Raw genomic sequence first — 22,510 nt, 5'->3', positions numbered from 1 at the left:
CGCAAGAATACCGACAATACCCCCTCTAGCACCTCAACGAGAGGGCTGCACACATTAGAGGTGGCGTAAATCGGTTTCTCGCGACGTGTTACCCCTATATCTGATAGAAAATTGACGAGTTTTGATGAAAGATTTCTGCTTAAAAGTTGGTGTGTGTGTGCCCGCGTCTCATGTTCCCCTTACCTCGGCCCTTGTCTGCTGACCAGATGCAGTTCCAAGATAGGGGCTGGAAGCTGTAGATGTATGTACGTGGTTTGTCTTTTGAAGAGCTCGATAATGTGACTAGACGATGGCCAGGCAATGGCAAGGGTAGAGGCCGATTGTCGAGCTGGAAGACTTGAGTGGATCCGATGGGGCCGAGAGCTGCGGCTGCGGCGATGTGCTCGGGAGCTTTCCCGATTAGGAAGGGCTCCGCCTCACGCGTGGCGTATGCAGGTAGCTTGAGCTGTACTACCATAACACCTCAGCCTCCACTGCAGCCTTCCTCTTCCCCATTCCCTCTACTTTAGGTACACCGCAACTACAGCTTGAAACGACACGATACTACGAACATGACGAGAAACGCGCCCGCCCTGCGTAAGGCGGCTTCGAATGCTGACCTCTATTCGGACCCGTCACCGCCCCGCCCGCTGCGCCCTTCATCCTCTGTTGTACTAGGACGCGCACATACGACCGCGGCTCTGACACACAGGCAGCGCCTGGATAGAAATGTTTCGACGCGAGCATGGAGGGGCCGAGAGGAAGTACCAGATCTTAGCCACCGCCACAGCGTCGCAGGGGCATACCCCGACTTGATCGATGTTTACGACGACTATCCACAGCCAGCGAGGCCCCAGAACCCGCCGCCTGTACCCCCCAAGATCCCAGAGGTGCCTGCTGAGCCGGTCCAGCCGGTCCAGCAGGTCCAGCCGGAAATCCAGGCTCCTCGTCCTGTGCCGTCTCACTGTTGGATCCCAGTTCCTGCGCGTACCAAGGAGGATCCAGCGCGCTACACCAAGCCCTTTACCGACTACATTACGAACAACCCTACCATCTTCCACGCTGTCGACGCTGTTGCCCAGGACCTCGAAAAGGACGGATACAAGAAGCTGTCTGAGCGGGATGCATGGGATCTGCAGGCCGGAGGCAAATACTACGTCGAGCGCAACGGCACATCGCTCATTGCTTTTGCCATCGGAGACAAGTATGCATCCGGAAACGGAGCAGCAATCGTCGCAGGACACATTGACGCCTTGACGGCAAAGCTCAAACCCATTCCCAAGCTGCGCACCAAGGCCGGCTATGTGCAGCTCGGCGTTGCGCCGTACGCTGGCGCACTGAGCGATACCTGGTGGGATCGCGACCTTGGTATCGGCGGCAGGGTGCTCGTCAGGGAAGGCGATAAGATTGTCACCAAGCTGGTCAAGCTGGACTGGCCCATTGCCAAAATACCGACTTTGGCGCCGCACTTTGGCTCTGCTGCCAACGGCCCCTTCAACAAGGAAACACAGATGGTACCGATTATCGGTCTGGACAACAGCGATCTGGCTTCTTCTTCATCAGGCGAGACGGGAGAAGAGTTCAAGGCCAGCGTGCTGGGCGGAGAGGGCACCTTTGTCTCTACCCAGCCCGACAGACTCGTCAAGGCCATCTCGAACGAGCTTGGCATCACCAACTGTACGTGACTTCAACCCCCTCTCCCCCACCTTTGACAACCCCCCATGGCTAACCCCCTGCCAGATTCAAGCATCGTAAACTGGGAACTCGAGCTCTTCGACACGCAGCCCGCACGCACCGGCGGCCTCGATAAAGAGTTCATTTTCGCCGGCCGCATCGACGACAAGCTGTGTTCATGGGCGGCCGTCCAAGCACTACTCAACTCTGCGCCCACGCTCGCAGCTTCATCGCAGATCCGCATGGTGGCCCTCTTCGACGACGAGGAAGTCGGATCTCTGCTGCGCCAGGGTGCCCACGGCAACTTCCTACCCAGCGTCATGGAGCGCATAGCCGAGGAATTCGCGCCCAGCGGCAAAACCAGCAGCACCCTCAGCAGAACCTATGCAAACTCGTTCCTCGTCTCCAGCGACGTCATCCACGCCGTCAACCCCAATTTCCTAAATGCATACCTTGAAAATCACTCGCCGCGCCTCAATGTCGGGCCCGCTGTCTCCGCTGACTCGAATGCCCACATGACGACGGATGCCGTCTCTACGGCTATCCTGCAGCGCTGCGTCGACCGCGACGTGGGCATGCGCAAGATGGATCCCAAGCTGCAGGTGTTCCAGATTCGGAACGACAGCCGCAGCGGAGGCACCGTGGGACCTATGCTGAGTGCTGCGACGGGCATCCGGGCTATTGACTGCGGTATCCCGCAGTTGAGCATGCATAGCATCCGGGCGACGACGGGCAGCTTGGATCCAGGACTGGGTGTGTTTACCTTCCAGAGCTTCTTGGAGAACTTTGAGAGCGTCGACAAGGAGTTTAGATGAGCAGGACTTATTTTGTTTTGTCTCTCTCTCTCTCTTTCTCTTTCTCGGTCGCTTTTCTTGTAACATATTGGTGTATTGCGTCATGGTAATTACAATATAAATTAGCTTCAAATGGTCATTATACCCCCCCTTACAGTTATTCACATCAACAAACTTCGTACGTAAACAAAATGACGACCAAGTGCAGTGTCAGCGTCACTTCAAGGGTCATGGGCTGGGAGAAGCAAAAAACGACCCTCATATTCGTCACGCGTACTCACTTGATCGACTATGGAAATGATATACCCCCAAGCCTTCGTCAACGTCAATGTCAAGCTGGAACCTATTAACTCCGTCATAATGCCGCAAAATTTCAGATCATACAACGTAGCCAGGGAGCGGCTATGGACCATTGGGTCGCGTGGGCATTTCCTCGTCTTCGTCTGCATCCTCGGGGTGACTAGGTGTCCGTTAGCTCATCTTGGCTTCGGTCTTGCGGAAAAAGAAAAGAAAGGCCACTCACCCGAGGAGATCTTTGACGTTTTTCATCTCGTAGTGCTTCTTGCGTAGCTCTTCGAATTTGCGGTGCTTATCTTTTTCCTCTTGCGTCGCATTTGGGAGCAGCTCGCCGTGATAGCCCTCGTCCGTGTCCATGCCCTCCTCGACAATGACTCGTTTCTCGCTATCGGGGGTGTGGGAGTGGCGCGTCTGCAGCTCGGGCTGGCCTAGGTCGAACTCGGGGATGTCATCGATTTTCGGCTTCCGCTTAGCTTGGTCTAGCTCGTCGACCTTGAGCTCTTGGGGATTGAGCATCTCGATCTCCTCCTCGTCCTCGGCAGGGTCGTATTGCTTGGCGTAGGGGGTCTTTGGCTCGTCAATCTTCATGGTGCTGTCGCGGTTCTGCTCGTTGAGGTAGAGGTTGGCCTCGTCCCACTTGAGCTGTGGGCTAATGTCGTCGGCGGGGTCTGCGCCCGATTGACGGCGCGAGGGCACGCCGCGGGGGTTGGACGAGGAGCGTCGGTGGGCGCCCGCATTGCGCAGCGTGTTCTCGAGGACTATTTCCTTTTCCGACAGCTCACGGCCCAGCTGGGGGCGCTCCGAGATGGGGCTGGTGGCAGGCGGCAGATCGCGCGTGGGCGAAGTGTGCGAATTTGAGCGGTACGACGAGGAGTTTTTGAGGATGCCTGGGCGAGTTAGCTGGGTGCGTGCATGCGGGGGGGCAAGCGGCCGACCGACCCTTGGGCCGCTCGGGATGCGCGCTGGGCGAGTGCAGCTGGGGCGAGTGCGCCGTCATTGTGCGGGCGGAGCTGGGAGATGTGTGTAGTGTGCAGAGATGCGATGCGATGCAGGCACGTGCGAGCGGAGATGGGGTGCGGGTGTATGTGTGGTTGCGTATGGTTGTGTGTGCGTGTGGGAAAAGCAAAGAGGCGGGCGGGGACAGGGGAGCTTTGTAGGACAGCAGCAGGCAGGCGCACGACAGTGGCTCGGGGCAAGCGCAGTCGAGGGCTTCGCAGCGGGCGTGGTGGGGGTGCGTTGGCCTGGTGAACGGGCGGAGCGATGACGTCGGCGGTACCTTGCTTCACCCCGCTCACGGATGGGGGGAGCGATGCAGGTGCAAGGAGCGGCAGGGCTACCTGGACATAAGTATACTATAGCTAGACCATCTGCTTCCGCCGTAAGCTGGGCGCAGCGTAACGCGGTTGCAGTGGTAGCAGTAGCTTGCAGGTTGCGTGATGCGCGCCGGCTTTGCCATGCCTGACAGCTGCGGCTGTGGCCGCGCCACTCGCTGCTCGCACCGCACCGCACCGCATCGCATCGCATCGCCAGAACACCAGCTCAGGCTCAGCAAGACCATCGCCAGGCCCCGAGGCACACGCCGAACACCAACACCGCGTGGCGCGCAGCAGGCCCCCTTGCAATCGCCATCGCAATCGCGGAAACAAAACACTGGGGCGGGCCACCACCACCACCACCACCACCACCACTACCATGACTATCACCACCACCATGCCACTGCTGGGATCCGCACGCGGGCCTATCAATGCCCAACACTTGGGCTGCCTGTACTCGCACTCGCGGCCGTGGCCTTGGGCATCACATGCAAATCATACGCATACGCATGCACATGGGCGGGCAGCTGGCGAGATGCTGGCTGACTGCCCTGCACGCCATCCCATTCTACAGCAATAGACTATCTTTTTTAACTTTGATATACACCATGGGCGCAGGGCTACAGCGGCGCCTGGCGGTCAGGTTACCACTACGTCTTCTGTCACCCGCCATGGCCGGGCACCAGCCCATGCACTCGCCCCCTCAGGAGACGCGCTGCCCACGCCCATGCCGTGCCGTCGCCGAGTGTCTGCGCCCCCAGTTAGCACGCCGTCTCTCTCGTCCCCCCCCCCGGGCTACACACACACAACCGCAGCAGGCGCCGTGTCAGACTTTGCCTTGGAGCTTCATGCTCAACCAAGAAATCGCCGCAGCGATAGTGTACATCTGGCTGAGACTCAGACTACCAGAAGTGGTCCCACAGGACCCTCATCCCCGGCCGTCGCGCGCAAAAATCAGGATCGCACACATACAAAGATAAAATGGAAAAATGGGAGGCTGTCACTGCGACAGCTCCCCCCCGTCCTGACGCGTCGCGCGTGACAGAATTATGTCCCTGCTTTCAGGTCATCACCGCATCATGGAAGCCGCCGAAGCGTCCCTCGTGATGATGGTTTTAGAAGAGGATGGCTCGCTCTGGGCCGGTGTCCGAGTTGCCAGCTGCGTGGGGAAAAAGCGTCGAGCTGGCAGAGATTTCGAAGTCCGAGGCCGGTGTTGTGAAGAAGGAGGCGAGGAGGGGCGCGGGCGCGCGCTCGAAGAAGAACGCAGAGCCTGGCGGGCTCGGCTGCTGACTAAGCCCCGCCCTCGTTGCCGCGCAAGGCGCGCGCCTGAGCTGCAAGTGCTAACCTCTCAAACGTTTTCTCAATCCGCTCCACTATCCGGCATTCGCATACCACACATCCCACCCGCACCACGCACCGCACTCCCACACTCTCCGTCTTCTCCACTCCCCAATTGTACCATCACATCATCCATACCGCCCGTCCGCTCTTCGCCGCCACCACGCCCGCCCTCTTGCAATTTCCACCCCGCACGCCGCCCGCGCACATTGGCCCTCTGCCCTCTGCCCGCCCAGCTCGTCCATCCCTTGTTCCCGCGCCACGCCCACCCAGCCTTGGATACCATACCCTTCTTCTATTGTATTATTTACCCACTTGCTACTGCTGCCAATGGACAACAGGGACAACCTCTGGACTCGGCGCTCCAAGTAGGCTCGCATGACCCCCGCATCCTCGCTTCCACTCCAACTGACCCGCAACCCCCCCAATAGCACCAGCAAACTCTCGCTCTCCATGTCGCATTCCGAACCTAACGACAAATCCGAACCACACCAGCGCACCGTCTCGGCCACCAAACGCTTTGGTGGCGACTCGTCGCACGGCGGCCGCAATCCCTTCAACGCCATCCCCCCATTGACACCGGGCGGCCTCGCGTCGCCAACCACTGGCGGCTCGTCTGCCTTTGGCCTGGGCTCGGGCGCTTTTGCCTCGTTTGGCTCCGCCGCGAAGACGCCCAAGACGCCCGGCACCGCCTTCGACTTCAAAGCTGCAGCCATGTCGTCTCCGGCACCCACAACACCCTCTGAGAAGAAGGACAAGCCCGTGAGCAAGGTGGTCAACAGCATACGAAAAGAGACGACATCCACAACCTCAATACCAGAAAACGCGGCGAGCCCGTCGGCACCGCCAGATTTCAACGCGCCGTGGCCGCTCAAGTACACTTGGGCCGTCTGGTACCGCCCGCCCACAGCCAAGAACGTCGACTATGAAAAGTCGATTGTCCCGCTGTGCAGGTTCAGTACTGCTCAGGAGTTTTGGCGAGTCTTCTCCCACCTCAAGCGGCCCTCGAGTCTGCCCTCCGTGTCCGACTACCATGTCTTCAAACAAGGCATACGGCCGGTATGGGAGGACGACGAGAACAAGCGAGGTGGAAAATGGATCATGCGCCTGAAAAAGGGCGTCGCGGACCGTTACTGGGAAGACCTCTTGCTCGCTCTCGTGGGCGATCAGTTCTTGGACGCTGGCGACGAATTCTGCGGCTTTGTCTTGAGTGTCCGAAGCGGCGAGGACGTCTTTAGCATCTGGACTAAGAGTGACGGAGTAAAGAACGTCAAGATCCGGGATACCATTAGGCGCGTCCTCAAACTGCCCGAGGGCACCAACATAGTGTGGCGGAGCCATGACGACAGCATTGCGCAGCGCTCGGCTATTGACCAGGCCCGCCACGAAAAGAATCTTATGGAGAAGCGGAGGGTGACTTCGACAGAAGAGAAACCACCAGCTGGATCCTAAATCACTCCTTGAGCTCCCGAGCTAACGACTTGTTTCCAAGCTCGGCACTTGGGCCACACGCTCCCATGCTGTTTTCGCAGATACACCTACAGTCTTGGACCCACAAATGCTTCTAGGCACCATAATCGAGGGCCAGCGACAGGAATGCCATGTCCTGGCTGGATGTGGAATTTTAGTGCAGGCTCCGCTTGCGTGTAAAAAATACCTGGGCGATCATATCAGCCATTCGCTGATGCGTCCATTGCACACCATGCTACCACTATGCAAAATGTCACAGCATAGTTGGCATTGCAAGGTTTTGCTCAGCTTCTTTCCGAAGCCAGTATCACAGATACGTGTCGCGTAGCCCCGTGACTATGAAAGATAATACTATACTGATGCGCACATGACTGGTGCGCTCTGTTCCAATGAGCCGATGCTACAAGTGAGCTGCAAGTGATTTTCTGCATGACTTTTGTCAAGAAGCCTGGATTTGCATCCGACATTTATGAAAACGACCCACCTGCTTACAAAAAGAAAATATACTATGCTGACGTGATGGCTCCGAAACCCCAAATTACACAGGTTTTGCACTCGCAGCCGCGCCCATGTCGAGACACGGCGCACGGACGTCATCGCGACTCACTGGCTGGCGCAACTTCACTTCCACATGCCCCACGGTGCGCGCATGCGCTTCGTGCGTTTCCCTCGCCCATCTTGACCCTTCCCATACTCACCCAATAATGACTCCACCTGCCGCCTTGCCACCGCAATGCTACACCAATGATTTCTAGGTTATTTCATGGCCTGAAAGCTACGATCACCGAGGGCGTCACAAACACAGACGTACGCGCACTTTTCTTTACAGACCCGTCGACCGTTCCGGACCCTACTACGACCATTCGTACTGGTGGCCGAACCTGTCGCTTCTGCGAGCTAACACCATGTCGCTACAGGCAAACGATGCCCCTGCCCAGTCGCCGAGTTTCGACTCGCCTCCGCTTCCCTTGCGTCGGAATTTACCGTCCGCCTCAAAGCCTACGCCCGATGTTATAGACCTGTCTTCGCCCACAGAACCACGGAGTCCGTCTCAACGCGCGGACAAAAGGCCCGATACTTACCTCCACCGGTTGTCGAGGCATACTGTGAGCAACGACGAGAAGCGCTTAATTGGCGATTTCCGGTAAATCACCTCGCCATATATGGGAAAGATGTAGAAAGAAGAAAGGGCTGACGGTGGGATAGTGTCCCTGCAGACGCAGTCCTAATTCCTGATCCGTCAAGTTGGATGAACAAGTCGCAGAACATGAACTCCAAGGTATGTTTGTAGACAGCCATGCTTATAAACCCTTATGCTGATGCTTTGGAGCCGGCTGCGAACAGGGGATACAAGCCACTTGATACGCTCACCAACCCCGCTTGTACGCCGCATCGAAAGCATACGACCTATGGCAAAAATGACCGTCCTCGTCCTTCTCTGATAGGCCAAACGAGAGGTCCAGGCGAGAGAGCCTACTCCGAATTCCAACAAAGCAAACGAAGCAAAGCGCCTACGTCACCAACTCGCCATATACCATCACGAGACGAGGAAAATCAACGGACTGGGACACCTACATCTGGCAAACGAAGAAAGACTGAGCATGTCATAAATCTGGATGATGACGAAGATGACACAATGTTGGCAGGGACTCGGTCTGGTATCACTACGCCAACAGGGACATCCCATGAAAAATCACTCTCCGCCAGGTCCTCGCAGTCGCGATTGAGTATCGGAAGTGAAAGTACTGGGGCAGACTTTAGACCATCGCAAGTCGCAAGCGAGTTCCGCGAAGTCGACTGTCTCCTTAGGACTTCCCAGAAAAAGCCCAGACGATCAAGCTCCGGCAAACGTCAAGCTCCTCAACCGAATTCACCTTTCGGCAGCGGCTCTATGTCTGCGGGTCGCCAATCCATACTACGGAGCTTCAAACAAGGCGAAAGCAGTCATCGAGCCACAGAGCATGAGCAGCATGGATACACAGGGCAATCGGTCACGTCTGCGGCTTTCCCTGATGCCCGTATCAACGAATCGACAACAGAACCACCACGCGCCAGCATTCTCTCAATTTCCGGCAGCGCAAACCTTCGCACCCAGCATCGACCCGTGCCGAAACGAGTAGACCGGAAAGAGGACAGCGACAGTGCGGATGAGCTTGCATTCTCGCCTACTACTGCGAGGAAGCGGACGCGGTCTCCGTCCAAACTAAAAAAAGTTGCAAATGGTGGCGATAAACGACATGGACCCGGTAAAGATGACAGTAGTTGGCCGCTGTCTTTCGCAAGATCACATGACTGTCACGAGGCCGGCCCCTTAATGGGGGATGGCCACGCAACTTTGGTTCTGCGAAGCGATCCAAATGGATGGCGCGTCCAAAAGTACGGTGCAGAGGGCTATGAGACAGTAATGTTAATCGATTCCCAACGTATCAATAAGGTGCAAGCAGACGAGACAAGTCGTATCCGTTTGAATGGGCCCAGGGTTGTAGATGGCAATGTTGGCATCTTCGACCTTCAGTTTCGCAGCTCGCTTGACTTTGTGAAATTCCGCGACACATACGCAGCGCGCTTGACAACGAATGGGAGAGTTAAAATCAAAACAGGGTAAGGGTCCTAGCACATGTCTAGTCAAATACTAACATGGTTGCAGTGACTATATGCGCCAACTATTCGCAACAGCTTTACCGCCAAGAAACAACAAGATAAGTGCGGCTGAACCCTCGAGTAATACAGTACAAGGTGCAATGGCCGATCATACGATTCCCAAATCGGCAGAGAAATCGCCATGGAATGGAACGAAGAATTCTGGGAAAGGAGCCGAAGATGGCTCTACCTCTAAAACAAGCACTAGAACCACGTCGTCGACTCGTTCGTCTCGCTTGAGATCATCTGCACCTACTCATGTCTTTGAGGATGATACCGAAATCTCCGAAGTGTCCAAATACTCAATCGATACAGGACTGGGACGACGGTGGGCCAGGTAAATACCAAGACCCGACTATATCGTTTTTCTGATCAGATTTAGGACCTTGGAGTATGGGGAAGGCCGCCAGCGTGCCATTGTGCATTTCGATGATCTACCACGCCTGGACGAAGAAGAATTCTTGAATGACAGTCTAATCAACTTCTACATGATGTACGTTATCGGTACTCCGGCCAGGGCAAATACTAACTCGATGGAGCTATCTGTTCAAGAAGCTCAAGGTTCCCGCAGACAAAGTTTACTTCTTCAATACGTACTTCTTCACCCGACTCACGGAAAATGCTGGCCGCAAATCAATGAACTACAAGGCCGTTGAGCGATGGACATCCAAGATCGACATCTTCGGTTACGACTACATTATCGTGCCCATTAATGAATCGCAGTACGTCAAATTGCATCTCACAAAGATATCCACTGACCTCTCCCAGGGCCCATTGGTACTTGGCAATTATTTGCAATGTCTCGAGCATCCAACGCAAGCCTGTACTGGAAGACTTTGAAGCCCCACGTTCTCGCACACAAGAGCCGTCTGAATCTTCGGTCAATCCAGCCACAGCAAGTGACATTGAAGATTGTACGACGCTGCCTTCTGCCCCAGATTCAAGGCTACCTGCAGAAGACAAAGACGTACCGAGCCAACAAGAGGAGGACGCCAATCTCTTCGAAGAGACGATATCTCTAATCGACCGTGATGATACTGGAGGGACTCAGCCAAGTGCCCGGGCTGATGAAGCTGATGCAATGTCTCTCGAGACGAAAGATGATATTTTAGAAGACCTTGAGGCAACCGCCGATGCAAATCCCACGATTCAAGATCAACTAGTCCAGGGTGCATCACTTACAAAGAATAAGACCAAACGCAAGGCCTTTTCCAGAAGAGACCCCGAACAGCCTGTCGTTGTTGTACTAGACTCTCTGGGGGGAATGTCCCGTAGCGGGGCAGTTCGTACCCTCAAAGACTGGATAGCTGCAGAAGGCAAAAGCAAGCGGGGTATGGAAGCCGTCATCAAAGAGAACGGGTACTATCCGAAAAGCTCTCAGATCCCGATGCAAAACAACTGGAGCGACTGCGGTGTCTACTTACTGGGATACGTCGAAAAGTTTTTTCAGAACCCGGAGGAATTCATGCACAAACTACTGACCGGGTCAATGTCAGCCAAAGAAGACTGGCCAGAGCTGAAGCCTTCGGAGATGAGGCACAAGATACGAGACATAATCTTTGATTGCTACAATCAGCAAGAGGAAGCAAGAAAGGACCAGAAAAAGACCAACAAGGAGCCGGCGAAACCAAAAGTGTTGCCAGGTTCGACTGCACAGCAAACTACCCAACTTGATGGCGCGCCTTCACTTGCTGGCCACGTCTCATCTGAAAAGTCTCCGAGTTTGAAGTCAAATGATGAACATGGAGACCACGCTCAGGATGAAACTCCAGTACAAGGTCAGTTGCCTGTATCATCTTTCCAACTCGAACTAGGTTCCCCGCTTGAGCTTCACAAGGAACACACACCCGCCAACGAGGATTCGCCATGGGGACGTGTAATGAAAATATCCGACTCACCACCAATAGTAAGGTCTCCTGTCGAGAAATCCTTTGGTGCTCAACCTTTTAACCAGGCACCAAGAAGACACAGTCCCGAGGTCCATATAGCTAGTAGAGCCTCGCAGTATCCTGGGTCAATCGACAACGACCAAACTGGTGCCAATCTATGGAACAAACCTGCACCACGCTCACCCACGCTTAGCAAGCGGCAAAGACATGACGATGACGACCATGCGAGGGGATTACCAAATGCGAAGAGATCATTTTTCAGTCCGCCGCGAGGCCAGAATCGGAACGGCAATTCAGGAACACAGGCCTTATTCCCGCACAGCTGGGGGGAGGGTAGCGCGCGCAACATGCCTATAGAGATTGAGGATTCACAAGAGATGGAAGCTGTGGGTCCTGTGCCAAGTCGCCATGTGCAACGTCCGCTTGCACATGGGAAGCTATCACCGCATTTGCAGAGAAGGATGCAGACTCTTCGGGATTCACCGTCATTTGAAGAAATCCCTCGTCCGTCATCCCGAGTTGACAGCCGAAATCGTGGGCCACGTGGCGCGGTGAATCATGGCCATGATTCAGTGGATGCAATCTCACAATCGACGGACCAGATGCAACTGGATCAAGGGGAGAGTGATAGCGTCAGAGAAACCCCAGAGCCTAGAAGGAGGAGTCCGACAGGATGAATTAAGCACAGAGGTCTTTTGCGGAGCGATGCCTGGAGAGATGGCCAGTATGGAGTGGGAAATTGTCTCGCACTTTGTCGTTTTTCTACTTTTTCTTCAACTACATTCATACACTCACTAGCATGGCGATGGCGTTCCTGCTGCATATACCAACGGGTCGGCAATCTTGTGACGCTTTTTCCTATATATTGGCGAGTCGCCCCTGTCAAGGAGGAAGGGGAGATATACCTTGAGTACTCTGTGTAATCATGTCAGGGTGAGATGTAACTGTATGCCAACAAGCTCATTTCACACTGCACTCTCTAGTATCTTGGCGTTTGTCTGGCCTCCTTCGCCCAATTGTCGTGAGATGGTTCCATTGGCACCGCGTCCGCCTGTAGGATCGTCCAAAGCGGCCACTGCATCGTCGACGTCTGTGAAAGATTAGCACTGCCATCTTTTCCCCAAGCCCCCCTCCTTTGAGTAGCAAAGGAAGGGTCCGGTACCACACTAGTCAGCTGCCCTTACCCTGAAACCCCTCATCCCTCTCTGCCACCGCTCCCCCAACCCACCGCTTCATCTTGTCCCTCACAAACTCTGCGAAATCCCATTCCTCCGCCTCGAGTCTGTGTGCGCCTGCAACCCAGATGTACGTCTCTGCCTCGACCTCCTCCTCGCTCTCGACATTATCCTCCTCCTTTTGCGCCAAATCGCCCATGCCACCTTCCCCGCCATTTTTCCCCCCAGCCTGGCCCTCCTCCACCTGCGCTTGCACCAACGGCCGCACTCTCACTCTTCGCCGCGCATACTCGTGCCCCTCGAAGATATCAAGCCGCCAGATATCGCCGTCGGTCAATCCCTGCACCAGTGTTCCGCGCACAGAAGCCGACGGCGACGAGGGCAGAATAGCAGGGTAATCCGCATTCCGCACCTTGTGCCGCCGGTGCGCGTGCAGGATGGCGGGGCGGATGTGCAGCAGTGAGGCGTGGGCGGGCGTGGGCGGCGTCGTCGAGCCCCAGATGACGCGGTGCAGGACGGGCGGCGCCATCAGCGTGCCGTAGAAGAAGGCTGTGTGCGACATTCTCGCAATTGGAACCTTAGCAAGCGTTTTTCGAGACTGCTTATGGCTGGGCGTAAGTAATGGTAAGTAAGACAAGGCGGGTCATGTGATGACGCAGGCGGCGGCGATAAGACACAAAAGCTTATCGGCATGGAGAATGCGAAATCTTGATCGGTAAGGCTGACCGCCCCGGCCCGCTAATGCAAAGACAGATCGGTGGGCCTGCTCATGGAATTCTTGTTCTCCCTTTCTTTCTTTCTCGCTCTCCCTCTTGTTTACTGTTTCTCGCTCAAAACCCCGATCTTCGTTGTTTTTTGCGTTCATTTTGCTTGCGCCTACATACGCTTGTTTGTTGTTCTTTTTTTCTGCTTCTTCCATCCCCCGCGTCTTGTTTGCAGCGTTCGGTGGTCTGCACATGCCTTTTTTTATTTCAAAAGAAGAAGAAGAAGAACGGAAAGCAACGGAAGTGACGTTGTGTCGGGGCGTTGTCGTTTACAAGGGGGGCCGTGTGTGTGATTCCGACTGCGCCTGCGCCCGTTCCGAGGGATACCGGTGAAACCTTATTATTGCGCATTTCGCCCGACATACGACAACCGACAAACGACCCAGACAAGCGGTCATACAGAGACGCCGACCATGTTCTTTGTCAGCGCCATAGTAAGGAACATTGCTCCCATCTTGTACGCGACCTGAACTACCTTCTCTCTCTCTCTCGCTCTGTCTTGTTCCTACGTATCTAACGCCTGTAAAACCCCCTTCCAGCATAGCAACCAGCCCCGTCACCAGTTATGGCGACCAAATCTACTCGATGCACCGCGCGCGCAGCTCGGCCGGCTTCTCCCTCGATATTCCGCTCATCATGCTCGTCGCCAGCATCCTCAAAGTATACTACTGGTTCGGCGCACACTTTAGCACCTCGCTGCTGATCCAGGCCCTACTGATGATTTGCGTCCACCTCCTGCTGCTGCACGTTGCACTGACGCATCGCCCGCCGCCGTCGCATCTGCCGTTTCAGCACAAGGAGCCGTCGAACCGGCCCTACGACTTTTGGCAGTGGCGCGCCCCTCGCCCCTACTGGACCTTTATCACGTATTTCGCCGGCGGCCTGCTGCTCCTGCATCTGCTCATGAGCTCCACGACTATATTTATCCCGTACACGGATTTGCTGGGCGGCATTGCATTGACAATCGAGGCGACGCTACCGCTGCCGCAGCTGCTGGCAAATCACCAGCGCAAGGGTTGCAAGGGCTTCCGTCCCAGCGTCATTGTCAATTGGGTCATTGGCGATACCTTCAAGATGTGGTTTTTCTTCGCTAGCAGTAATGGCGAGGTTCCTTGGGCGTTCAAGGCCTGCGGCATCTTCCAGGCATGCTGCGATTTGGGTCTCGCGGCCCAGTACCTCGTCTGGGGCGATGGGCCCGCCGGTGTTGAAGGTCTGGGTAGGGAAAAAGAACTTCGGAGTCCTATCCATCCAGAGGTGGATTGGGGCATGGAGAAATTGGGTCACGCCGGTGTTACGGCGGGCATTGAGATGAATGATGGTCAGGCGTGGGAGAGACCGAGGCTTGGGTAGACAGGAAGACTTGTTTAATCCAGGCGAGGCTTGGTATCCACCTAGAGGGATGCGCCTGGGCTTGTGTTGTGTTGTGATGAGATGAGATGAGATGGAATGATTGAAATGTACATGGGACATCAGGCATGTCGAGTTTTTTTTTTGTCTTAAATGTAAATACCGTAATAATGATTCAAGTGAGGAAGGAGGGGATTAGATGCTTTTTATGCGTTTTCGCATTCCATCTTTATGTACGACAAAGCAATTACAATTGATAAAGTCCAAGTTAAGAAAAAACTTAGCTCAATGCATGTAGTCTGTGAAATGATCAAGGAGTCATGCAGTTTTTTTTTGGGAGGGGGGGCGGATTTTGAAAATAGACGCGGCTCATTTGTAGCTAGAGGGGAAAAGATGATATGCTGAATCACGGGGTGGGAGGTGGGAAGGGTGTTTTTTCTTATGTCTTTGGAGAAGCATGATATGTATATAGTCTTGCATCGAGTGGGTGTGGGTAATTAACACGGTGTGTGTATGTAGGATGGATATATATATATATATATATTTATATATGGATGAATAGCTAGAGAAATCCGTACACCCAGGGGTATGAAATTTGAATAATTTTTTTTTATTCACTTCCCCTTTCTTCACTTCTTGGCTACTACCTCTTTATTCTACATGTCATCAGTGTTTTATTTTTTTTGTATCAGTAGTTTTCCACAAATTTAGAGAAAAAAAGAAAAAAAATTAATTCTTTACAGCTGAGTAAATGTCTTTTTTTTGGCCTACTCAGCCTTTCTTCTCTTTATTTTTTTTTCATTTGTTTCACTTGTTCTCTCGTTTCTACGTACCCGGCTTTATGTTATGTATTATGTTTGCTCTACGCATGTTGTGATAATGATATGGGTATGGTGCTTACTTCGCTGCGGTAGTAGTACTAACTGGGTATAGGTGGTGTTCATTTTGAGAAAGAAGAAGAAGAAGAAGAAGAAGAATAAGAAGAAGAAGAAGGGTTTATGGGGGGGTTGTAAAACTGTGGTGTTGGATGGTTAGATGGTTGAGTGATGGATTGAGTGGACGAAAGTGGAGTCAAGGGAGGGAACGTGAGTATCAAGGGAGAGAAAGGGAAAAAGGCGTGATTTATCGAAGCTCAAGACAAGCGCTGGTGTCCTGGTGTCGTAGGTACTTAGATGACATGACATAAGACGAAATGCGATAATGGTCAATGGAGATACAACGGAATGAGATTACATGTCTCTGACAGAGAAATCCAAAGCAAGAATAAGGAATTCAGGAAGAAGAATAAAATAATGACCATGGTCATGATAGTAACTATATACACCCGAGACTAAATCTTCCATATCCGAACAATGCAAACCAATCATATACGAACTTGATAGCTATATTTCGTGATTTCATTACCCTCCTTATATACTTCTTCTTCTTCTTCTTCTTCTTCTTCTTCTTCTTCTTCTTCTTCTTTCTCATCGCAATCATCATCATAATCATGCAAGAACCAAGTAACACCCCAAATCCACCTCTCACACCTACTTGGGCACAACCTCCGGCTCTACACTCGTCAGCGTAGGAACGACAGGCTTGATAAACCCCTTGTCATCAAAGTATACGCGATCAATCGTCGTTTCGCGATGCGTACCGTCGCCATTGGGAATGGCAAAGCGGTGGTACGCAATGTACCAGTCGTCTGTACGCGGGACGTTGACGATGGAGCTGTGGCCCGTAGCCAGGATACCGAGGGTGGCGTTTTTCTGCAGGATGACGCCGCGGTAGGTCCAGGGCCCGTCGACGCTGGTCGAGGTGGCGTAGCCGACGCGGTAGTTCTCCGAGCCCGTGTCGTCGATCGAGTAGGTGAGGTGGAAGAGCCCCTTGCGGTAGTTGACGAAGATGCCTTCGCGGAAGGAGGTGAGTCCGCTGATGGCGCGCGTTGTTCCGCTCTTGAGGGAGACCATGTCGTCGGCGAGTTCGGCGTACAGAGCGGGTGTGCCGTTGCCCCAGAAGATGTAGTATTTGCCGGTTGTCGGGTCGCGGAAGACGGCGGGGTCGATGGCTTGCCCCGTGGTGATGGCCTCGTTGTTGAGGATCATGGCTTCGGGTTGCGCGGTGAAGGGGCCGTCGGGGGAGGAGGCGACGGCAACACCAATGGTCTTGCGGTTGTACTTGGAGTTCTGGCCGCTAAAGTAGAAGTAGTATTTGCCTCCGCGCTCGATGATGGTGGGAGCCCACGCGTTGCCAGTTGCCCAAGGGACGTTTCCATCGGTGCCGTTCAGCGTCAAGAAAGGCTTCTCGGATCGCGTCCACGAAGATAGATCGCGCGATTTCCAGACGTAGAAGACTTGGCCGCCCCAGCCGGCGAATCCGTCGGTCGTGGCGTAGATGTAGTAGGTGTCGCCAAAGACTGCAATGTTGGGGTCCGCATACAGCCCTTTGAGTACGGGGCTTCCGGTTCGGGGGCGCAGACGAGTGCGCTCACGGACAGCGACTGGCGCTCCACGGCGTCCTAATGCCGAATTTAAACCAGCGAGCTCCTTGGCTGTGACAGGAATCACGGTTCCGTGGCGTGGGCTACGCGGCAGAGAGTAGGAAGATGAGACTTTCCAGGTTGGCTTTGACAAACTCTGGCTCTCCAGTGGAATGTATCCACGGCCACCGTACTCGTCGACAAAGAGGTAGAACTTCTGACCGTTCACGTCGCCTGGGTTTGCCTTGAACACAGTCGGGCCCTCAACGGCGCTGGTTCCAGCGTTACGGCCAATGCACACGGCAACCTGGGACCAGGAGCTGACAGGAGCGAGAAGAGATGATGAGCTTTCCTCGATAATGTCCGCACACTTGGTGCCTGTGCCTCCCTCGTCCTTGGTGAAGCGGTAGAAGGTGTTTCCGTCCTTTATGACGGTGGTGTCGATGCGCGACATGCCAGCGTCCTGCCAGATTTTGGGTTCGCTGAACGTGACAAAGTCTCGCGTGGTCACGTAGAGCATGCGGTGGTATGTGCTTCCAGTGCGGTTGACGTCGCTCGCGGCATACAGCGAAGAAGCCCAGAAGACTACGTACGAGCCCAGGTCAGTGTCGTAGTAGGCCTCGGGAGCCCATGTGTTTCCAGCCGTCGAAGGAGAAACCTTGACATGGCGCTGCTTTGACCAAGTCTGGAGGTCGTTGGATTCCCACACCTCGAGGTAGAGACTGCCGAATCGAACTGAGTCGCCCCACGAAGTGCCGGATCCAATGGAGAGATCAGTGGCGAGCAGGAAAAACCTGTCGCCCTCGGGTGATCGGATGACAAAAGGATCACGGAGTCCCTTTGTGCCGAGAGTCGAGGCCAGGACGGGCTGTCCGCCATTCAACTCTTTCCATTTCAGGGCGTCGTTGCCCTGGCTGGCTGCCATGTAGATTTTCTCGCCGGCTATGGAGTTGCCTGTGAAGTAGGCAAAGGCGTAGCCTTGGAACGGGTCGAGTGCAACCGCTTGGCGCACATTGGCGTTGAAGGTGCGGTTCGAAGTCACTCCATCTTGGTCTATGACGGCTGTGAGGCTGACCGCGGTTGTGAAACTCTGTCGCTTTACGATGCCATCTTTCGATATGACTGATGGGTTGCTGCTTGTCCAGGTGACTTTGAAGTCGCCCGATGTGTTTGGCAGGTTGATGTTTCCGCGTACGTCTCCAAGGTTGGTGATTGTAATACTACTCAGAGCCTGCAGGGCCCGCGAGTTGGCAGCACCTGATTGTGCAGAGGCTGTGGACCACAGACCCCATGCGTAGATGGGGAGGTAGAAGGGACGCATGGCCGGCAGTGGGAGGTAGGGACGAAGCAAGGCCGTCTCAAGAGCGGTACGTGCAAGGCATCAAATAGCCTCATAATATACCACCGCCCATGTGGAAGCGATACCCAGCCGGTCCTTTGTGACTACAACCACCGGAAGTGATACCTACCAGACACGAGCATCTCGTATGCCGCACAGGGGTGGAGAATATCCACGAATGCGCAGCAGCCAGTGGACCGTTATGCCTGAGCGGGTGTCTCCGTAGACGGCATGTGCAGAGCATCATGGCCACGAACAGCTAGGCCAGAGCGGAGCATTCCCCATACTCGTCGCCATCTCGGGCCATCTATAGTGCGTGCTCGCAACAGCAGCGCGCGGGCGAATGGCGATGACGCCGTGTCCAGGTCACGCTGCAACGGCTTTTGCGGGGTGCCGCGCTAAATGGCTTGGCGATGCGGAAAAATAGCCACCCGGACGCTGAACTCCCCAAAGCATCTCCATTCTCCACCCACAGCTTGTTTTCCGCACTGCTGCCCGGGAGCGTTACATAATGCGTTACTTTACCACCTTCACGCCCCCAGCCAGTCGGCGGTACCCTCCAATGCCGCCGAAGCCTCGGCAGTCTGCTTGCGCCTGGAAATACACCACATTGGGCAAAGCGCTGACACTGACCTACTGCCATGGACCTGGAAGCTACGGTCTTGTTACTGATAACAGAGGCCGATAGTGCGACCTAGTGGTTCTGTAGGAGAGACCGGTATTACAACCTAGCGGCTCTGTGTCAGTGGCTGGGGCTTCCAGAGTGTGGACTGGACCAACACTACACAATGACGCCATGGCCTAACGGAGCGACTACGGACCTTGGCTGCTTCACGGACGAGCAGAGGAGCATGTCGAGCGTTTGGACCGGGTGTTGATAACGGGTGCGACTCCCACGTGCATAGCATGTGTTGATGTCGCGCAGAGGCGGAATTCCTTTATCAGCATGTTCCCATCACCAAGTCCTTGGCAATTCTGGCAAAGAGGCGGAAAAAGCTCGGCATGCAGGCTAAATTTTGGCTCGGACCGGAACGTGAGTGCTTCGACTCCTCTTAGTGGCTGCCGCTCTAGAAAAGACCCAGACGCTCCATTGTCCGGCATGGTAGGGAATCTTCGTGCCGTCGCCTACAACGCATCAAGTCGACACTCTTACCGCTCAACAGCGTTCAAAAAAGCCATGCGAGTCTGGGAAAGAAAGGAAATGCCCTATGGACCAAGCTCCAGGGGCTGGTGCACGTTCTCTGAGCCTTTGAGGCATCAAACAGGTCGATATGAGAGTCGCAGTCCCCTTCCGAGGACCTATTCCATCTTTGCATTATGAGGCAGGTCCAAGACTCAAGTCTCTACCACGCCAGCGGTTCGAGTGCTTGTCCTCAATATACAATGAATCTTCCCTGCTAAGAACACCATACTAGGTAGGTACGAAAAGACTGAATGACTATAAATTTCTCCTCTCTCGAGGCTCAAGTACCGTAGCCACGCGTTTGACTCTTCAGTGAACCCGTCCTCAGTCCCAGTCTCCCTTTTCTGTGCTTGAATTCGATATTGCAATCATCGCACATCATGCGCACCTCAGCAGCTCTTACAGTTATATCCTTGGCACAAGCAACACTAGCCGCCATCGAGCCTAGGAACTTCATCTTTGTCGTCCCAGATGGCATGGGCCCTGTCTCCCAGACTCTCGTCCGAACGTACTTGTCGATGGTAAATGGCGACTCCACCGCTCGAGCACCAAGGATCAAATCTCTTCCCCTTGATGCAGCCGTCATTGGAAACACCCATACCCAGTCTGCCAACAACCTGGTGACTGATTCGAGCGCTGCCGGAACCGCCCTTGCAACCGGCCACAAGACCAACAATGGAGTCGTTGGACTCTTGCCTGACGGCACGCCAGTTGGATCCATCATGGAAGCCGCAAAGCTGGCTGGCTATCTCACCGGCCTTGTCGTGACTTCACCCATTAGTCATGCGACCCCTGCCTGTAAGTCTGCACTCAGACTAAAACCCCATTCAGTACTAACAACACTAGCATTCTTTTCCCACGCTGCTACCCGCAACTCGCTGGGCAAGATAGCCGAGCAGCAAATCGGCTACAGCCACCCTCTTAACATCAGCGTAGACCTGATGCTCGGTGGCGGCCGCTGCGACTTCCAGCCACAAAACGAAACCGGTTCCTGCCGAACTGACAACATCGACCTCTTTGCTTACGCAAAGTCAAAGGGGTACTACACCGCACGTGACCGCGCGGGTTTCGACGCTCTCGAGTTGGGCCTTGGCGCCATCCAGCTCCCCTACGTCGGCCTCTTCAAGGACGGCGATCTCAGCTACGAAATTGACCGCCAACAGCAAAGCCCCCATGTGCGCGAGCCCTCGTTATCAGAAATGACGCAAACGGCGCTAAACTCGCTGTCACGCGCTACCCAGTCCACCGAGAAGGGCTACATGATGATGATTGAGGCGTCGCGTATCGACCACTCGTCGCATGCTCACGACGCCGTTGCCCATCTGCATGATGTGCTCGAGTTTAACAAGGTGACTGAAATTGTCATGAAATGGATTGACGAGCACCCCGATACTGCGTTCCTCGCTGTTGCTGACCACGAGACGGGCGGTATCACAATTCCATCTGGATACGATCCGCTAGTCCTCCAGCCTGGAAAGCACTCGGCCGAGTATCTCAGCGATGTATGGAGCAAGTACAACGGCACGGACTCGAGGGCCTTTCTCGTCAGCGACATTCTTCCTGCGTATGGTCTTGCCGCTGTTTCGGATCCCGAGATTGAGACTTTACTTGCAGCCGAGAATTTCGCCCAAGCCCTCTCGGATCTACTGAATGCTCGTGCAAAACTCGAGTGGTCGACTGGTGGACATACAGGTGTCGATACCACGCTTTACGGCTACGCAGCTGGCGAAATGGGGGACCGCCTGGTCCTGGATATGGCTGGGGGCTGGGACAACACCGATATGCCCAAGTACCTTGCCAAGGCGTTGGGCGTAGACATGGATAAAGTCACTGAGCTGCTGAATGCACAGGGAACGGCTTGGATACCAGTGGACGCAGAGCCTGGAAAGTAGAAAAAAGGAGTTGACGTCGCTTTTTTTGTACGATAGCTACGAACTGTCTGAGTATGAGTAATATAATGAATCTAAGCACTAGGAATCAAAAACCGGTTTCATATCTAAAAGGCAAAACAGGATAAATATCATCGAAATTTACTTTGTATTCTGGTCCGATACAGCAAATAATCTTGCAGTGACAATGACAACAACGCTCTCAGCTGCATACTCACCAAGCGCGCCTCTAGGATAACATCATATACTCAGTATCTCCAAGACAGTCGGAAAACATTGAACCTAAATGCATGATTCCAACACCACGTACGAAGCTCAACCACAACAAGCGAAATCTAGTCCCAAGTCTGCCCAGTGCTAGAGTTGATATTGAGATAGAGAGAGCAATGGATCCAGCATCCCTTATTCTTGGACTATCTTGAACGCCCGCGAGAAACGCTGTTTGCGAATCAGGGCAGTGCATCCAGAAAGGAAGCCTACATGGGCGACAGGGCAGACGCCGACTGGGGCATGCGAGACCCATGTTTGTTCCAGGAGTGAAAAAAATAAAGGCATCGTCCAGGAAAATGTTGGCGTACAAAGGAGCCCGTATTTCGAGTTTTCCTACCAAGGCACACGGCGCTAAAGGAGAAGAACACACAATACTTGATTAGCATAACAAAGCTAAGATTCATATACACAACACCAACGTCAAGTTTTCTAGAATAGGTGTAATTTTTGTTAAATATATACAAATCCCTTACAAGAAACTAATTACAGCAAGTTTTAAGACGTGCAGCGTGCGCGCTATAGAGCTATAAGCTATAAGAGCAGATAGTTAAGACACGTCTCACACACAAAACAAAAACACACAGACCACTCTGCTTAGTAATAAGAGAACCCAGCAACAGAATGCCACCAGAAAGCGATACTATCGAAGCCCAAGTGCTAGAACAGAGACAAGAGAGCCTAGGCCCAG

The 22,510-nt window shown here is 54.1% G+C and overlaps 9 protein-coding genes across 9 annotated transcripts; 6 read left to right on the top strand and 3 right to left on the bottom strand.

The window, feature by feature from the left end:
* Positions 1-551: 551 nt before the first annotated feature.
* SETTUDRAFT_92344 (uncharacterized protein) lies at positions 552-2,468 on the top strand (the record flags this gene model as incomplete). Its single annotated transcript, XM_008030406.1, has 2 exons — positions 552-1,656; positions 1,720-2,468. 2 exons carry the CDS (start codon positions 552-554, stop codon positions 2,466-2,468), a joined length of 1,854 nt encoding a protein of 617 aa, XP_008028597.1.
* Positions 2,469-2,849: 381 nt separating this feature from the next.
* Positions 2,850-3,756, bottom strand: SETTUDRAFT_92640 (uncharacterized protein; the record flags this gene model as incomplete). Its single annotated transcript, XM_008030405.1, has 3 exons — positions 2,850-2,907; positions 2,971-3,631; positions 3,684-3,756. Coding segments are annotated over 3 exons (792 nt in total), but the record flags the coding sequence as incomplete, so codon positions are not given.
* Positions 3,757-4,528: 772 nt separating this feature from the next.
* Positions 4,529-5,261, top strand: SETTUDRAFT_164460 (uncharacterized protein). The gene is made up of 2 exons (XM_008030404.1): positions 4,529-4,806; positions 5,030-5,261. Exons 1-2 carry the CDS (start codon positions 4,666-4,668, stop codon positions 5,162-5,164), a joined length of 276 nt encoding a protein of 91 aa, XP_008028595.1. The 5' UTR covers positions 4,529-4,665; the 3' UTR covers positions 5,165-5,261.
* Positions 5,262-5,725: 464 nt separating this feature from the next.
* On the top strand, positions 5,726-7,092 carry SETTUDRAFT_139154 (uncharacterized protein; the record flags this gene model as incomplete). Its single annotated transcript, XM_008030403.1, has 2 exons — positions 5,726-5,763; positions 5,827-7,092. 2 exons carry the CDS (start codon positions 5,726-5,728, stop codon positions 6,845-6,847), a joined length of 1,059 nt encoding a protein of 352 aa, XP_008028594.1. The 3' UTR covers positions 6,848-7,092.
* A 678-nt stretch (positions 7,093-7,770) lies between these two features.
* SETTUDRAFT_155522 (uncharacterized protein) lies at positions 7,771-12,071 on the top strand (the record flags this gene model as incomplete). The annotated part of the gene is made up of 8 exons (XM_008030402.1): positions 7,771-8,009; positions 8,072-8,144; positions 8,196-9,466; positions 9,513-9,842; positions 9,888-9,998; positions 10,045-10,227; positions 10,274-11,811; positions 11,890-12,071. 8 exons carry the CDS (start codon positions 7,771-7,773, stop codon positions 12,069-12,071), a joined length of 3,927 nt encoding a protein of 1,308 aa, XP_008028593.1.
* A 493-nt stretch (positions 12,072-12,564) lies between these two features.
* Positions 12,565-13,131, bottom strand: SETTUDRAFT_93750 (uncharacterized protein; the record flags this gene model as incomplete). Its single annotated transcript, XM_008030401.1, has 2 exons — positions 12,565-12,747; positions 12,814-13,131. 2 exons carry the CDS (start codon positions 13,129-13,131, stop codon positions 12,565-12,567), a joined length of 501 nt encoding a protein of 166 aa, XP_008028592.1.
* A 412-nt stretch (positions 13,132-13,543) lies between these two features.
* SETTUDRAFT_164459 (uncharacterized protein) lies at positions 13,544-14,918 on the top strand. Its single transcript, XM_008030400.1, has 2 exons — positions 13,544-13,790; positions 13,873-14,918. Exons 1-2 carry the CDS (start codon positions 13,747-13,749, stop codon positions 14,681-14,683), a joined length of 855 nt encoding a protein of 284 aa, XP_008028591.1. The 5' UTR covers positions 13,544-13,746; the 3' UTR covers positions 14,684-14,918.
* A 1,291-nt stretch (positions 14,919-16,209) lies between these two features.
* On the bottom strand, positions 16,210-18,462 carry SETTUDRAFT_92519 (glycoside hydrolase family 43 protein; the record flags this gene model as incomplete). Its single annotated transcript, XM_008030399.1, has 2 exons — positions 16,210-17,674; positions 17,735-18,462. The coding sequence occupies 2 exons, from the start codon at positions 18,460-18,462 to the stop codon at positions 16,210-16,212; spliced, it is 2,193 nt and encodes a 730-aa protein (XP_008028590.1).
* Positions 18,463-20,043: 1,581 nt separating this feature from the next.
* On the top strand, positions 20,044-21,555 carry SETTUDRAFT_21597 (uncharacterized protein; the record flags this gene model as incomplete). The annotated part of the gene is made up of 2 exons (XM_008029849.1): positions 20,044-20,461; positions 20,510-21,555. 2 exons carry the CDS (start codon positions 20,044-20,046, stop codon positions 21,553-21,555), a joined length of 1,464 nt encoding a protein of 487 aa, XP_008028040.1.
* Between the last annotated feature and the right edge of the window lie 955 nt (positions 21,556-22,510).

Source organism: Exserohilum turcica (genome assembly GCF_000359705.1).
Source record: "Exserohilum turcica Et28A unplaced genomic scaffold SETTUscaffold_4, whole genome shotgun sequence".
NCBI lineage: Eukaryota > Fungi > Ascomycota > Dothideomycetes > Pleosporales > Pleosporaceae > Exserohilum > Exserohilum turcicum.
Note: the sequence above shows the minus strand (reverse complement) of the source record. Positions and strands in the feature narration are given on the sequence as shown.